The 17,108-nt window shown below is 43.0% G+C and overlaps 2 protein-coding genes across 3 annotated transcripts in view; one reads left to right on the plus strand and one right to left on the minus strand.

Moving 5' to 3' along the window:
* The first annotated feature begins 349 nt into the window (after positions 1–349).
* On the plus strand, positions 350–13,486 carry LOC106563316 (uncharacterized). 2 transcript variants are annotated; one of them, XR_006757653.1, is made up of 6 exons: positions 350–524; positions 3,055–3,168; positions 3,796–3,841; positions 5,596–5,710; positions 5,885–5,947; positions 13,268–13,486. XR_006757653.1 is itself a non-coding variant. In XM_045689965.1 (6 exons), exon 1 carries the CDS (start codon positions 1,189–1,191, stop codon positions 2,278–2,280), a length of 1,092 nt encoding a protein of 363 aa, XP_045545921.1. In that variant the 5' UTR covers positions 350–1,188; the 3' UTR covers positions 2,281–2,698; positions 3,055–3,168; positions 3,796–3,841; positions 5,596–5,710; positions 5,885–5,947; positions 13,268–13,486. The 2 variants fall into 2 exon arrangements, 1 of the variants encoding a protein (XP_045545921.1); XM_045689965.1 differs by having other exon boundaries at positions 350–2,698.
* npr2 (natriuretic peptide receptor 2) overlaps positions 12,542–17,108 on the minus strand; it is a 50,069-nt gene continuing 45,502 nt past the window's right edge. Inside the window, exons 20-22 of the mRNA XM_014128815.2 lie at positions 14,581–14,679; positions 13,493–13,584; positions 12,542–13,079 (exon numbers count right to left, since the gene is read on the minus strand). Of these exons, the coding sequence (XP_013984290.1) occupies positions 13,017–13,079; positions 13,493–13,584; positions 14,581–14,679 (254 nt within the window). The 3' untranslated portion in view covers positions 12,542–13,016. The remainder of the gene's footprint in view (positions 13,080–13,492; positions 13,585–14,580; positions 14,680–17,108) is intronic.

A 17,108-nucleotide genomic window follows, 5' to 3' on the forward strand; every position in this document is an offset into this window, starting at 1 on the left:
TATTTGTTTCAACTGCAGATTGCCCCTTTAACTATTGTTAGATATTTTTACAGCTCAAACATGGTCATATAAATAAAATCTCATTCTAGTTCTGTGAACACGGTCTTCTTCACTCTGGTTGTGAAGTTTGCTTGTGTAACAAAAAATCGTCAAACAGCTGCAACCATAAAAATAGATGAAATAGAACGGGCTTGGAAGTTGGAACCTCTAACCATGGCATATTATGTATTCTAATTCTTAATTCTGTGGATGCAACATTGTAACTTTTCTTTTCTTTGCTTGGAATGATGTAACAATGTCATTTGTTTACAGTTGCTATGGTTACACTTCTGACAACAGAATAGTAAATAGTAGCGGTTCATTTTGCCAGCAAGCAAGCTAGCTAGCTCACTTATCTTGGTTTCACATGATAAATTATCAATTTTACACTGCTAACTAGTAGTGCAAATATAATGACTGCTTTGGATGCTTCTGTTGAACAAAAATCAATTGGAAAAAGTTTGCTGGATAACTGGGTAGAGGAGGTGAGTTAGCTTAGCTCCTTGGCACCCCGCACTTTCACAAAGTGCATGGACACTGTCCTGGCACCTCTCACGTCCCGAGGATTGTTGATCCTCAATTACCTGGACGATTGGCTGATTTGTACCCCAACCAGGACCTGTCAGACAGAAACATGCTCCTGACCCACATCGGCGGGCTAGGCATTACTGTAAATGACAAGAAGAGTCGTCTGACTCAGTCCTCATGAGAGCACGCCTGCCCACCAGAAGGGTTCAGGTGATCTTATCTTCCCTCGAGGTGGGGTGGCACTGTTGCTCCTTTCTCTCAGGTGGGGTGGGGATGCTGAGGATGTATCGCCGGGAGCTGGTCAGTACAGACGCTCCCAGATCGGCTGGGGGGGTGTGACCAAGGGCAGGTCGGCCAGCGGCTGTTGGCTACACCGTTGGAGCGGCAGGCACATCAATACACTAGAGTACTGAGCTGTACTGCTGGCCCTGCAGTCTTTCCTTCCACATCTGAAGGGAAGACATGTCCTGGTGAGAACGAACAACACCACAGTGGTGGCTTACATCAACCATCAGGGTGACCTGAGGTCCCATTGCCTCCATCTTATGGCACGGGAGCTCCTTCTCTGGGCTCAGGGACGTCTAGTGTCTCTACGCGCAGCACATGTACCTGGCATCCTGAATGTGGCAGCGGATATGCTCTCGAGGGAGGGCGCACCACCTTGGGATTGGAGCCTACATCCCCAGGTCGTGCAGCACCTGTGGGACAAGTTTGGAGGTGGACCTGTTTGCCTCCCTGGGCAATGCACACTGCCCACCAGGGCCTCTGAACTTGGATGCTCTGGCTCACGATTGGCCAGGGCTGGAGCTTTACGCATTCCCCCCTCTTTTTCCCCTGATCCAGGCTGTGCTGGACAGGACCAGGATGGCGGAGCATTGTCAGCTGCTGGTGGCCCCATACTGGCCCAGACAACCCTGGTTCAGCCTTCTCCTGTCTTTGTTGTCTGGGACACCTTGGCAACTGCCTGTGAGACCCGAACTGCCGGCGTCTGTGGCGTCTGAGACCGCACCACCTCAGTCTGTGGGCTTGGCCACTGAACTGCACCAATGGTTCATGTTAGGGCTACAGGAGGGTGTAATGTACACCATGCAGAGCGCAAGAGCACCGGCTACAACCGCAGCATACCAGTTGCGCTGGCGGTTGTTCTGCTCCTGGTGCACTGGTATTGAGGTTGTGCCCGAGTCATGCGGGGTGCAGTACGTCCTCCAATACCTGCAGTCATGCTTGGATGAGGGCTTGGCAGCCTCTTCACTGAGAGGGTATTTGGCCGCTATATCTACCAGGCATGTGGGGTGGATGGACATGCCAGTGGGGCATTATCCCTTGGTCTCCAGGTTTATGAAGGGGGTTCGTCGCCTGTGTCCATCTAGGACCCGCTCAATGGCGAACTGGGATCTGGATGTGGTCTTGGCAGCTTTGGCAAAGCCGCCTTTTGAACCTTTGGAGTCTGCCTCCCTGAAACACCTCTCTATGAAGGTGGGTTTCTTGGTAGCGATTACTTCCATGAAGAGGGTGGGTGAGCTCCATGCTTTTTCGGTAAGTTCTACCAGGTGGACCCCGGTGGGAGGAGTATCTCTCCGTCCCAACTCTTCATTCCTCCCGAAGTTTCTGCTTACGACCCCCTGGCAGTGGCAGGGGAGTCTGGGCCTCCCTCCAGCATGCTGTGCCCTGTGCGGGCACTGGCTGCCTATGTGGAGCGGACACGGTCAGTGAGAACAACAGACCAGCTCTTTGTATGCTATAGTGAGAGACTCCTGGGGGCTGGGCTATCAAAGCAGAGGCTCTCTCACTGGATCGTGGACACGATAACGACAGCATACCACCTGGCTGGGAGGCCAGTGCTGGGATCTGTGGTGGCACATTCAATACGAGGTGTGGCTGCGTCCTGGGCACTACTGAAATGAGTGCCCCTTGCTGATATCTGTGCTGCGGACAGCTGGGCTTCCTCTTGCACCTTTTTACTAGGTATTATCAGGTAAATGTGGCACCTGCCTCTGCGATTGGTTCAGCAGTCCTGGGCGGCGCCTCCTCTTCCCGGGACCCCCCTTCCACATTGACGGCCTCTGCGTCTCGGGCCTGCGCTGGGACTTTGCCGCTGGCTGGCCAGGCCCCTCTAGCACCGACTAATCTGGTAGGGGTATACCAATATATTGGAGTGATCCAATATAGTGAAACATAACCAAGGTTACGTATGTAACCACGGTTATTTGAGCTATATGGATCACTCCAATCCTCTACGGTGCTAGAGGCGCCTCAAAGTGATACCAATATATTGGAGTGATCCATATACCGTAGCTCACATAACCGTGGTTACATACGTAACCTTTGTTCTCCGTCCTGTTATCTCAGTTAGCTATGAATGTGTGCCATCATTAATAGGTCATTAGTATAAGTCACAGCTCTAGCTAATTACAAATCATTGAATGCAACAATATGTTGTCACACATGGCACAGCTTTGATTAGTCTGTGGAATTACATTCATTCAGCAGGCCACTGCAGTCCTTGACAACGAGAGCCACAGAGCGCACATCCACAACAATTGACATAAGGGGATTCTTACTGGATCTGTCATCCCAAGGGTCATGGGGTGAGACAAAGGGGTAGGTACAGTATAAGAACATTGATCAGTTTATGTCAAGAAACATCTTCATCCAGCCTAACCTTGAATAGATTTTTTTCTGGAATGAGTTTGAGATTCAGTGTTCAAACATTCTGTTTACATTTACATTTTAGTCATTTAGCAGACACTCTTATCCAGAGTGACCTACAGTAGTGAATGCATACATTTCATTTCATACATTTTTTTTTTTTTTTCTGTGCTGGCCCCCCATGGGCTGGCCCCCCGTGGGAATCGAACCTACAACCCTGGCGTTGCAAACACCATGCTCTACCAACTGAGCTACAGGGAAGGCTGACTTTACTACTGTGCGAGCTGTTGAAAAGCATACTTTAGTGATGTCTCACTAGCTGGCTTGATTCAAATTCACTCAAACCTTTTAGAGTTGCCTTTAATAAAAATAATAATTTATTACATTTCTATAGTGCTTTTCATAAGAATCTCAAAGCACTTCAAAAGCAAAAAACAAACAAGCATTACATCTCCCTGAGTCGCCTAACTATAGTTAGGCCAACCAATAGAGGCCAAGTCTTTGAGTTGGTGTGTTGCTCATCTTCCTAACTGTGATGTTTTCACATCTTAAATGGTTTTCTATGTTTCATGTGTTCAGGCCTCATGGGAGATCTTTTGGAAAAATATCTAATCAAGTAAATAAGGTAGGCCTAATTTATAAAAGTTTCATTTCATAACAGTTATCATAACTCTTTGAAATATTTTTTTTTTAGGATGTGACTTGCTCGAGATGTGACATGACATTGCTCATTCCATGTCTTGAGCAGAACTGGTAGGAGGAAAGTGATGTAATTTACAAGTCTTGGTTAGTTTTACAGTTCTATGAAAACGTTGTGCTTTTTTATTAGACTTTATGATCTGATTTAACATTTATTTGAATTGTAGACCAGCCACATTTCTTCAGCCTCCTGAGGTTGAAGAGGCACTGTTGCACCTTCTTCACCACACTGTCACACGCCGAGGAACTTAAAACTTTCCATCTTCTCCACTGCTGTCCCTTCGATGTGGATAGGGGGCTGCTCCCTCTGCTGTTTCCTGAGGTCCACGATCATCTCCTTTGTTTTGTTGACATTGAGTGAGAGGTTGTTTTCCTGACACCACACTCCAAGTGCCCACACCTCCTCCCTGTAGGCTGTCTCGTTGTTGTTGGTGATCAAGCCCACTACTGTTGTGTCGTCTGCAAACTTGATGATTGAGTTGAAGGCGTGCGTGGCCACGCAGTCGTGGGTGAACAGGGAGTACAGGAGAGGGCTGAGCACACACCCTTGTGGGGCCCCAGTGTTGAGGGTCAGCGAAGCAGAGATGTTGTTTCCTACCTTCACCACCTGGGGGAGGCCCGTCAGAAAGTTCAGGACCCAGTTGCACAGGGCGGGAAGAGTCCCAGGGCCTCCAGCTTGATGATGAACTTGGAGGGTACTATGGTGTTGAATGCTGAGTTGTCGTCAATGTACAGCCTTCTTACATAGATATTGTTTTTGTTCAGATGGGATAGGGCAGTATGCAGTGTGATGGCGATTGCATCATCTGTGGACCTGTTGGGCGGTATGCAAACTGAAGTGTGTCTAGGGTGGCCGGTAAGGTGGCGGTGATATGATCCTTGACTAGCCTCTCACAGCACTTCATGATCACAGAAGTGAGTGCTACGGGGTGGTAGTTATTTAGTTCAGTTACCTTTGCCTTCTTGGGTACAGGAACAATGGTAGCCATCTTGAAGCATGTGGGGACAATAGACTGGGATAGGGAGCGATTGAATATGTACGTAAACACACCAGCCAGCTGGTCTGCGCATGCTCTGAGGACGCGGTTAGGGATGCCGTCTGGGCAGCAGCCTTGCGAGGTTTAACAAGTTTAAATGTTTTACTCACATCAGCCACGGAGAAGGAGAAGGGGGGTGCAGTCTTTGTTGGCCAGCCACGACGGCAGCACTGTATTATCCTCAAAGCGGGCAAAGAAGGTGTTTAGTTTGTCTGGAAGCGTGACGTCGGTGTCCATGACGTGGCTGTTTTTGTTTTTGTAGTCCGTGATTTCCTGTAGAGCCTGCCACATACGTCTCGTGTCTGAGCCATTGAATTGCGACTCCACCTTGTCCCTGTGCCGACATTTCGCTAAATGAATAATGTAGAATAACTGGAACAGTAGAACAATATAATGCACATGGTAATGAATGTATTATTATGCATATTCATGCACTAATCATGCAAACCTAAGCATAGCTCTCATTTTTCTCATATCACTACATAGACCTTACACACAGCACGGCATCTACTGATAGATGTAAAAATAGACATCTTAAGTTGTTCAGCAATAATTGAAAATGTGTAAAAACAATGTCAGCACACCAGAATGCATGTTGCTGTAGGTTCTCATGCTGATATGGTCCTCCTCCTCTATCTCACAGTGAGTGGACACATGCGGAATTCAACCACGAGCCTCCCGAAACACAGCTCTGCTCCACCACCAAAGAGGACTACAGAGTCGAAGGCTTTCAGCCTTCCCTCGCTCCGCCTCTAAAGGTCTACTTACTAGATCAATGATTTTCTATGAACATGATTACAAAATGCCCCTCTTTGGGACAAGCTAACTGTCTTCCTGTCTCTTGTATATGTACTGTAAACTGACATCAGTAGTATTCAACTCAAACTTCAACAGACTTCATTTCTAATGCATTCTTTGTTTGCTGTGATTAGGAGCATGACTACAAAGGCGATCAGGCAGTTACTTTTTGGAGTGAGAATCATCAGCACATACAGGTTGGTCTGATTATTCCATTACACCTCCATTTATACTGAACAAAAATATAAACGCAACATGCAACAAATTCAAAGATTTAACTGAGTTACAATTCATATAAGGAAATCAGTAAATAAAAATAAATGAATTAGGCCCTAATTATCTATTTCACATGATTTGGAATACAGATATGCATCTCTTGTTCACAGATACCTTTAAAAAAAAGGAAAGTGCGTGGATCAGAAAACTAGACATCTGGTGTGACCACCATTTGCCTTATGCAGTGCGACACATCTCCTTCACGTAGTTGATCAGACTGTTGATTGTGGCCTGTGGAATGTTCTCTCACTCTTCTTCAATGGCAGTGTGTAGTTGCTGGATATTGGCGGGAACTGGAACACGTTGATCCAGAGCATCCCAAACATGCTCAATGGGTGACATGTCTGGTGAGTGTGCAGGCCATGGAAGAACTGGAAAATGTTCAGCTTCCAGGAATTGTGTACAGATACTTTCGACATGGGGCTGTGCATTATCATGCTGAAACATGAGGTGATGGCGTCGGATGAATGGCACGACAATGGACCTCAGGATCTTGTCACGGTATCATAAAAATATCCACCGATAAAATGCAATTGTGTTCATTGTCCGTAGCTTATGTCTGCCCATACCATAACCCCACCATTGGGCAATCTTTTGACAACGTTGACATCAGCAAACTGCTTCCCCACACGACGGCATACACATGGTCTGCGGTTCTCAAGCCGGTTGGACCTACTGCCAAATTCTCTAAAACAACATTGGAGGTGGCTTATGGTAGAGAAATTAACATTACATTCTCTGGCAACAGCTCTGGTGGACTTTCCCGCAGTCAACATACCAATTGCACGCTCCCTCAAAACTTGAGACATCTGTGGCATTGTGTTGTGTGACAAAACTGTACATTATAGAGAGGCCTTTTATTTTCCCCAGCACAAGGTGCACCTATGTAATGGCCATGCTGTTTAATCAGTGTTTTGATGTGCCACACCTGCCAGGTGTATGGATTATGTTGGCAAAGGAGAAATTCTCAATAACAGGGATTTAAACAAATGTGTGCACAAAACTTGAGAGAAATAAGCTTTTTGTGCATATGGAAAATTTCAGGGATTTTTTATTTCAGCTCATGAAACCAACACTTTACATGTTGCGTTTATATTTTTGCTCAGTGTACATAACCCTCTCTACATTATGATAAATGGACAGAGCACCATGTTTTCACTATTACGACCGATTAACATTATAGCCAACATATGTACATTATATTGAATCATCTTTACATATTTTCATATAATATCATATAATACAGTATATTTTCTATCAGATTTTGTGTGATGTGTCATTAACTCTGTCTGCTATAGTAAAGTGACTGTAATGTTAGTGGTCTCTCTGTTTTTGTGAAGCATTTGTTATCCTGCTCTTCCTCTTACAAAAGAGAATACAACAAATGTATTTAAGAGAGCTCCCACTTACCCAGACCTCAGTAAAACATTACATGAGCTTGTGACTAAAGCAAACATTTTCAAAAGGATTTAATTTACCATATCAAGGTTAGAGGACCATAGCCTTATTCGGTTCATACTATTAGGGACATACTCTGTGTGACCCACTCCTACCCCTGTATTTAATCTCTGCTGCACAATCTGTCTTATATTATCGCAATAAAACCATCTAAACATTATTGCACACTTGGCCCTTGAATCGTAATATTTGATGGCTGTTGATATGTAAGATAAGAACCAATGAAAATTATTTTGCATATGTTTGTCATTTTGGTGTCATATTTGATTACTATTTACAAGCCTCAATTTTGAATTTGGTTTCAAGAAGACCTTCAAAAAGACATCTTAGTAGATTCTGCCAATAGTGTTAGAGAGCACAGCTGGTACAGGGTATTGTCCAATTCTGAATGTGATGCTGCATCTCATCCACTTTTATCCAGTTCAGTTCATTTAAGATTTGGAATGAGAAAGAAGATACTGTAAACATAGCATACATAGTCTGATAGTACTCAGTCTACACCAGACCCATATATTTAGAGCCAACTTTTCAAATTTTGTAGTTCTAGACATTTAATTACATAGCACTTTTTATATATTCTTCTTGTAATGTTAATGGGGAGCTAACATGGCTGCCTGAGAATGTTGTAGTGTCATGTAAATGCATCCTAATGCAGAAACCTCTCTAAATACATGGCTCTGGTCTACACAAAAGCTATTTTGAAACAAAAGCAAGAAAATATCACTTACAGTATGTCATGTACCGTGTTTTTCCATGTCTCAGGGTGTGACAGTGGTGAGTACCAGAAATACTCAGCACACCTATCAGTGAACGCATGGATGACGAGCATATGCTGTACACACCTGAAAATGTAGTTGGAAGTTTACATACACCTTAGCCAAATACATTTAAACTCAGTTTTTCACAATTCCTGACATTTAATCCTAGTAAAAAAGTCCCTGTCTTAGGTCAGTTAGGATCACCACTTTATTTTAAGAACGTGAAATGTCAGAATAATAGTAGAGAGAATGATTTATTTCAGCTTTTATTTCTTTCATCACATTCCCAGTGGGTCAGAAGTTTACATACACTCAATTAGTATTTGGTAGCATTGCCTTTAAATTGTTTAACTTGGGTCAAACGTTTCAGGTAGACTTCCACAAGCTTCCCACAATAAATTGGGTGACTTTTGGCCCATTCCTCCTGACAGAGCTGGTGTAACTGAGTCAGGTTTCTAGGCCTCCTTGCTCGCACATGCTTTTTTAGTTCTGCCCACAAATTTTCTATAGGATTGAGGTCAGGGCTTTGTGATGGCCACTCCAATACCTTGACTTTGTTGTCCTTAAGCCATTTTGCCACAACTTTGGAAGTATGCTTGGGGTCATTGTCCATTTGGAAGACCCATTTGCGACCAAGCTTCAACTTCCTGACTGATGTCTTGAGATGTTCTGTATATCCACATAATTTTCCTACCTCATGATGTTATCTTTTTTGTGAAGTGCACCAATCCCTCCTGCAGCAAAGCACCCCCACAACATGATGCTGCCATCCCCGTGCTTCACGGCTGGGATGGTGTTCTTCGGCTTGCAAGCCTCCCCCTTTTTCCTCCAAACATAACGATGGTCATTATGGCCAAACAGTTCTATTTTTGTTTCATCAGACCAGAGGACATTTCTCCAAAAAGTACAATCTTTGTCCCCATGTGCAGTTGCAAACCGTAGTCTGGCTTTTTTATGGCGGTTTTGGAGCAGTGGCTTCTTCCTTGTTGAGCGGCCTTTCAGCTTATGTCTATATTGGACTCATTTTACTGTGGATATAGATACTTTTGTACCTGTTTCCTCCAGCATCTTCACAATGTCCTTTGCTGTTGTTCTGGGATTGATTTCTACTTTTCGCACCAAAGTACATTAATCTCTAGGAGACAGAAGGTGTCTCCTTCCTGAACGGTATGGCGGCTGCGTGGTCCCATGGTGTTTATACTTGCGTACTATTGTTTGTACAGATGAACGTGGTACCTTCAGGCGTTTGGAAATTGCTCCCAAGAATGCACCAGACTTGTGGAGGTCTACAATGTTTTTTCTGAGGTCTTGGCTGATTCCTTTAGATTTTCCCATGATGTCAAGCAAAGAGACACTGTGTTTGAAGGTAGGCCTTGAAATACATCCACAGGTACACCTCCAATTGACTCAAATGATGTCAATTAGCCTATCAGAAGCTTCTAAAGCCATGACACCATTTTCTGGAATTTTCCAAGCTGTTTAAAGGCACAGTCAATTTAGTGTATGTAAACTTCTGACCCAATGGAATTGTGATACAGTGAATTGTAAGTGAAATAATCTGTCTGTAAACAATTGTTGGAAAAAGTACTTGTTTCATGCACAAAGTAGGTGTCCTAACCAACTTGCCAAAACTATAGTTTGTTAACAAGAAATTTGTGGAGTGGTTGACAAACGAGTTTTAATGACGCCAACCTAAGTGTATGTACACTTCCGACTTCTACTGTACCTGTTACGAGCATTGGACATATCATGCATTTTATGAATAGTGGTATTAAATTATGTTTCCACTATGCTATATAAGACAAATTATGTCAAGTCTCTGCACCGCATATGGTATACATTTTGTTCATCAAGCATTTTCTCCACTGTAGTGGTTCCATAGCCAAGCAATTATGTAGAAACAATACAATAAAACATTAGTGAGAATACATTCTATATCACAATTTAATTGAAAGCCTTAATAATGCTTAATCATGTTCTTATGATTTGTGTAAGTTCTGCACATGATTTAACACAACCAGACAGATGAAAGGCATTGGATTGTGACTATATCCCAGGGTTATTATCGCCTTGTTGAATTACAGTTATCTTTTTCTTCATACCAGGGCTTTGTCTCAATACAATTATCTCTGTTTGTTCATGCTGTTATTTTTGCTTGTAGGTTCTTTTTTCTCCACTTACGCGGTCTCATTTTGCAACCCCAAATTACCACAATGGAGCACTGCTGAACAACAGAAAGCAACATTTTCCTCTTTCTCCTGCGCTAGGCAAAAATTGATCTGGCTATTGACCTTCGACAAATGCCAGAAGCCAGACATTTTCTTAGACGAGGAAACTGTTTTTCCACCTTTAGGAACAAGAGAGGCACACAGAAGCCTCCACTGTACCGATGTCAGACATACTGATGTTCATGCAGCCTCCTTACATCAGAGAGCAGGGCTCGATTCAAATACGTGTTCTGTTGATCAGAGGACAATTTTACATGGTGTTACTCTCTCCTCTCCCTTTCAGCAGAGATTAGGAGGAGGTAGCTATGGCAACAAGTAATTTTAGACTACATTTATGCAGCTTTTTCCCAAACATTTCATTACCTTATGGGATTAGATGGGGAAACAATTGGTGTCTGAAACAGATGCCATTTAGCTACTTACTGTCAAGTGAAATATGTTGCCACCTAATTCAAATTAAATGTGATTAAGTAAATATTCCCTTCTTGAGTAAATGTGACTACTCATTTTCCCCTTGGTTAGATTAATAATGTCTGTTGATCTATCCATAAATGTACCTTTGTTTAGGTTTATAAATGATGTATTACAGTACTTACATCACTGTATTTCCCTGTGAAGGGGAATACTGCTCTGCTTAAAATGGATGTGGTGCTTTTGTCAGAGACCAATTGTGAACATACCTGCAGTGCAAATTCAGTCAGTGCATTCCCCATCGAAAGCTCACTTCTAAGTTGTTGTTGTCTATCCTCCCAAGCAGCATACAAAATTGCTTGTGAAATTCTTCTCCCTCGCTTCAAAAAGATAAAACCAGGAGCCCTTGTTGACTCAACAATAAGTAACATTTCTCCTTTATTAATTCTACAGCAAATAAATTGTCAATTTACAGTAATTACATATCTGGACGCACACACGAACAGAATAGCAAAATGTACACTCCCTGAAAGGGAAACATAAGTGATGATAGTCTTATGAGACTGTTACTTGGTTGATAAGTGGATTGGAACGACTGAACATTTAGTCCTGTTAAGGGACCCACCACCTCCTCACTTCATTGTGCGACTTGCTAACGGGCACATTCAGTGTGGCAGTAGAGCTGAGGGGAGTGGGTGGGCGGTAATTACGACTCAGGCCCGGAGGGAAGCTGTTCCCTGCAGAGATGAAGAGACACACATGATGCCATGCCACAGGTGATAATGGACTGGTGATGTCATTGCAGCTTAACACAACTGCATCCTGCACCCCCTGATATTGGCTGTCATTTCTTGATTAATTGTTGCTTTTGAATGAGCTTCTTCTCACTCTGCATCTTTGACATGCAAACAGTTCATTGTAGGTGCTTAATGTGCAGTTTTTGACAACGTTGCAATGTGAAAAGACAAGATTTTTCTCAATGGTGCATATGGTGGTGTTCTAAAATGTAATTGAAGGTTTCCGACACTGTCAGACAATGCAAATACTAGGCTATGGATGGTTGTATCATGGGCCTTTGGTTTAATAAAATAAAGAAACGTGTAACACTAATTAGTTTGGCAAAACTTCTGTTATTCATTTGTGAAATGCAATATATTAAAGTGGTACGCTATAATTAGAATTCAGGCTCTCTAAGGTACCATAGCAATTTCAACAGATGGTCCGTTCAAGATTCCCAACAGGTTATGCTGTGTGCATACAATTGGTTGGATTTCCCTTCAACTGAATAGCATATACTTTCATTCTTAAAAAAGACAAAATCATTCAAGCAAGTTCTCTTCCATTTTTAGAGGACGGCATAAGGAAACTTAATTCAGTAGGAGTTAAATCTAGGAGAAAATATTTGGTTAAGCATTATCAGGGGAATATGGCCCAGTTATAAAAGTTATGAGGTACAGCCAGAAATAAGTAATTAGCTGGCTACAAGGAATGTCCCCCTTATACCGTCAAGCATGACACTTCAAAGTGTTATCATCTTGTAAACAATACTAAATCATGAAATGTTTTGATCAAAAGGACATTAACAGTGCAGTGCACAGACTCACACAGGACTATGAAAACACACTAGGTTAAACCATAAATAATATTCTCCGAACAATGATTTGTTGTATTTTACTCCGTTTATTGAACAAAATATCTTACAATATCTTGGATGTACATATATACATATATCATCTTGTACTGTATGACATCACTGTGGAACTCTAACCTCTGCATTGACATTGATCATTACACTGTGCCCATCTGTTATGAACGCCGTATGGAACTATTAATACGTCATTGACTTCCAAACACATTATACAAATCTTGATATAAAGCACAAAAAATATGAATTTATCATCATCATCGAAAAGTACTCACTCTCAGGACAGAAAGATTCTTCATACAAAACATCTTTACAACTTTTTGCAGTTACCGTACACAGGTATTAAACATACCATTAAACATCCCTTCTCTTCGTACTTTAGGAGGGTATCACCTTTAGGACTTATTCTAAAACAAATAAAGCAGTGGCTGGCTGTGCCACTGTGTAGCCTCCTCTGCGGTTGGCTCCAATGTGAGTACAGCAGCGCCTCTCAAATAACGTACATGTCAGTCTTCTCCCCCTGAAGCCAATAGGTTCTCATTTTGCCTTTGCCCTGGAAAAACACAGAAATCAATAGGTGTCATCAATGGAGACGAGTGGGAGTGATGGCTACACAAAAGGGCTTCTCTTCCTTAAAGGGTGACCCTGACATTTGCAGGTCCTGTTAGAACTCATCTGACATCCCTAGAGAGTATACTACTCCACATAACCAGATATTATGGTTCTCTTTCATTTTGACAGGAGAGCACGGACATATTTTCTTCACGACACTCGTAATCTGAGAGGCCCAGAGCTCCACATCTACTGACATGCAATGCAGTCCTCCACCAAGAGAATAAACAGGATGGGAATCACAAGATCACATTTACCATTCTTTCGCATTCCGTCGTCTATCAAACAATACTGAATAAGTGAAGCCATTAAAGATAATGCTGACAACACATTCATTACTCATTGGGGCCTCACCTTCATTTCTATGTCCCCTCTTAACTGGAGATCAAAATAGCCAAACTCATCCAGCACTTCTTTGGTGGCAGAGGAGAGGTGGATCCTCAAGGCTGTGAAACACATCAATGGGACAAGAGACAAATCACAGTGAGTGTTTTTTTTTGCAGGGAGTGACACCCAGTTGCATTACATACAAGCATTTATCCTCCGCCATATGCACTGGGCAGACAATAACAATTATAATACACATGCATGTTAACCAAGTAGATCTGTCTATGTTAGGTTGTCAAAAGTAGAAATGAACAGTGAAATCCTTCCTGGTGCTGTGGAAATAGTGCCTAGAAACAGCTGACAGTGCAGTCCCAGAGGTGATTCCTACCACTATAGGATATTTGATGGTATACAGTTTTATCACTACGGATATGACATGGGTATAAGTGTTATTAACTATTTCTCAATGGACGTGAAAGCACAGAGCAGGAAATGAGCAGGAAGGGAGTGGGTTAATCAATAACGTGATGAGTCACTCACAAAACCTCCCGGCTGGCACAACACCAGTGGTCCCACTAGCACCACACCAGTTAAGAACAGCTGCCAGCAATACCAGTCCAGATAATCACTCTTAAACTACAATGACAACCTCCATCCTGTCTGTTGCTTTGTGACTATAAATATCCCATGTCTACTTTCTGTATCCCTTGACGTTTACGTTTCTTACAGGGAAGTATGTGCAAAGAGCTAGTCCACAATTTGTATAATTGGATGGTCATGGACTCTCAGACACAAGATATCAGTCAGATTTAGTTAAGACAAATAATGACGGGAACCAGTCTTTCACAACACCATTACATAAGACCAATACAACAGGGAATACTCGGTGGACGAACAACCACAAAATCCAAATCCGAGCAAATACCACATAAATAACAAATAATGAGTACTTAGTAGTCAGTGTGTGTCAACTGAAACATATTTATTTTTCCCCAATTGAATTCTACAATGTGACCATTGTTCCATGCAGCAGCATTTCGTTTGAATATTTATTTATTTAAAAAACGCTGACAGCCACTAAAATAGAACAACAGAGATCCGAATCTGTCACTCACCCTCTCCATTCGATTCCATCCGAGACGCTGTGTTGACAGTATCTCCAAATAAACAATATCTGGGCATTTTCAGACCCACCACCCCAGCACAGACAGGTCCTGCACAGAAGAAAGGCAGTGAATTATGCTGGAAATATACTCCATGGAAAACCATCATTTAAATAAAGTAGCATTTCTTTCCTTACCAGAAGCTCACATGATAAGTTAAGTGTACTTAAAAGCATGAAAGATTAGATTGAACTCAAACAAAGTGCCTGAGGGTGTTTCCTGTTTCCGGTCACAACTTGCAGACTTGTTTACGCTGCTGTGCGTTTTTGTTGCCGATCTTACTTTGATACCTGACGGTTTTTTACTTTTTCATTACCGTATATTTTTACTTTTTCCCTCACTCAACTTTTTTCATTCAACTTTTTCACCCCGGAGGTTTTATCTGGACATGGTTCGTCAGGACTTCAAACAGCCGAAGCTAAGTAACATTAACATGATGCCTTCTAATTGCAGTCGTTGTACTTATAATATACAGGAGAACGATCGCCTTACGGCAAGGATAGCTGTGCTGCAAGCCCAGCTTCAGACGCGATCGTTAGGCAAGGGTAATTTCAGTGTAGGAAAGGATGAAACAGCGTCTGTGCCACCAGTAAGTACAGATAGTAACGTTAGTATAAACCCCCTCGCACGGTCCCCGCAGCCGGACATCTTTCTCATGGCTTCTGGAGGGAAACGCTGTAGGAATGCTCAACCGGTGTCGCTTATTCAGCCGACAGAAACTTTCAACCGGTTCTCCCCATTAAGCGAGTCGGAGTCGGAGGCCGAGACTTCTCTGGCCTCTACTCCTCCCGTTGTGGGGTCTGAGACGCCGACGGCTCCCACCATTAGCTCTGACAAATTGAAAACCCTAGTCATTGGCGACTCCATTACCCGCAGTATTAGACTTAAAACTAATCATCCAGCGATCATACACTGTTTACCAGGGGGCAGGGCTACCGACGTTAAGGCTAATCTAAAGACGGTGCTGGCTAAAGCTAAAACTGGCGAGTGTAGAGAGTATAGAGATATTGTTATCCACGTCGGCACCAACGATGTTAGGATGAAACAGTCAGAGGTCACCAAGCGCAACATAGCTTCAGCGTGTAAATCAGCTAGAAAGATGTGTCGGCATCGATTAATTGTCTCTGGCCCCCCTCCCAGTTAGGGGGAGTGATGAGCTCTACAGCAGAGTCTCACAACTCAATCGCTGGTTGAAAACTGTTTTCTGCCCCTCCCAAAAGATAGAATTTGTAGATAATTGGCCCTCTTTCTGGGACTCACCCACAAACAGGACCAAGCCTGGCCTGTTGAGGAGTGACGGACTCCATCCTAGCTGGAGGGGTGCTCTCATCTTATCTACGAACATAGACAGGGCTCTAACTCCTCTAGCTCCACAATGAAATAGGGTGCAGGCCAGGCAGCAGGCTGTTAGCCAGCCTGCCAGCTTAGTGGAGTCTGCCACTAGCACAGTCAGCGTAGTCAGCTCAGCTTTCCCCATTGAGACCGTGTCTGTGCCTCGATCTAGGTTGGGCAAAATTAAAAATGGCGGTGTTCGCTTTAGCAATCTCACTAGTATAAAGACCTCCTCCATTCCTGCCATTATTGAAAGAGATTGTGATACCTCACATCTCAAAATTGGGTTACTTAATGTTAGATCCCTCACTTCCAAGGCAGTTATAGTCAATGAACTAATCACTGATAATAATCTTGATGTGATTGGCCTGACTGAAACATGGCTTAAGCCTGATGAATTTACTGTGTTAAATGAGGCCTCACCCCCAGGTTACATTAGTGACCATACCCCCCGTGCATCCGGCAAAGGCGGAGGTGTTGCTAACATTTACGATAGCAAATTTCAATTTACAAAAAAAAAACAACAATGACGTTTTCGTCTTTTGAGCTTCTAGTCATGAAATCTATGCAGCCTACTCACTCACTTTTTATAGCTACTGTTTATAGGCCTCCTGGGCCATATGCAGTGTTCCTCACTGAGTTCCCTGAATTCCTATCGGATCTTGTAGTCATAGCAGATAATATTCTAATTTTTGGTGACTTTAACATTCACATGGAAAAGTCCACAGACCCACTCCAAAAGGCTTTCGGAGCCATCATCGACTCAGTGGGTTTTGTCCAACATGTCTCTGGACCTACTCACTGCCACAGTCATACTCTGGACCTAGTTTTGTCCCATGGAATAAATGTTGTGGATCTAAATGTTTTTCCTCATAATCCTGGACTATCGGACCACCATTTTATTACGTTTGCAATTGCAACAAATAATCTGCTCAGACCCCAACCAAGGAGCATTAAAAGTCGTGCTATAAATTCTCAGACAACCCAAAGATTCCTTGATGCCCTTCCAGACTGCCTCTGCCTACCCAAGGACGTCAGAGGACAAAAATCAGTTAACCACCTAACCGAGGAACTCAATTTAACCTTGCGCAATACCCTAGATGCAGTTGCACCCCTAAAAACTAAAAACATCTGTCATAAGAAACTAG

This window comes from Salmo salar, chromosome ssa11 (genome assembly GCF_905237065.1).
Source record: "Salmo salar chromosome ssa11, Ssal_v3.1, whole genome shotgun sequence".
Taxonomy (NCBI): Eukaryota; Metazoa; Chordata; class Actinopteri; order Salmoniformes; family Salmonidae; genus Salmo; species Salmo salar.

Excerpts from the sequence above, each read along its gene's own strand:
- LOC106563316 (XM_045689965.1), top strand. The coding sequence starts at position 1,189 with ATGTGGCAGCGGATATGCTCTCGAGGGAGGGCGCACCACCTTGGGATT.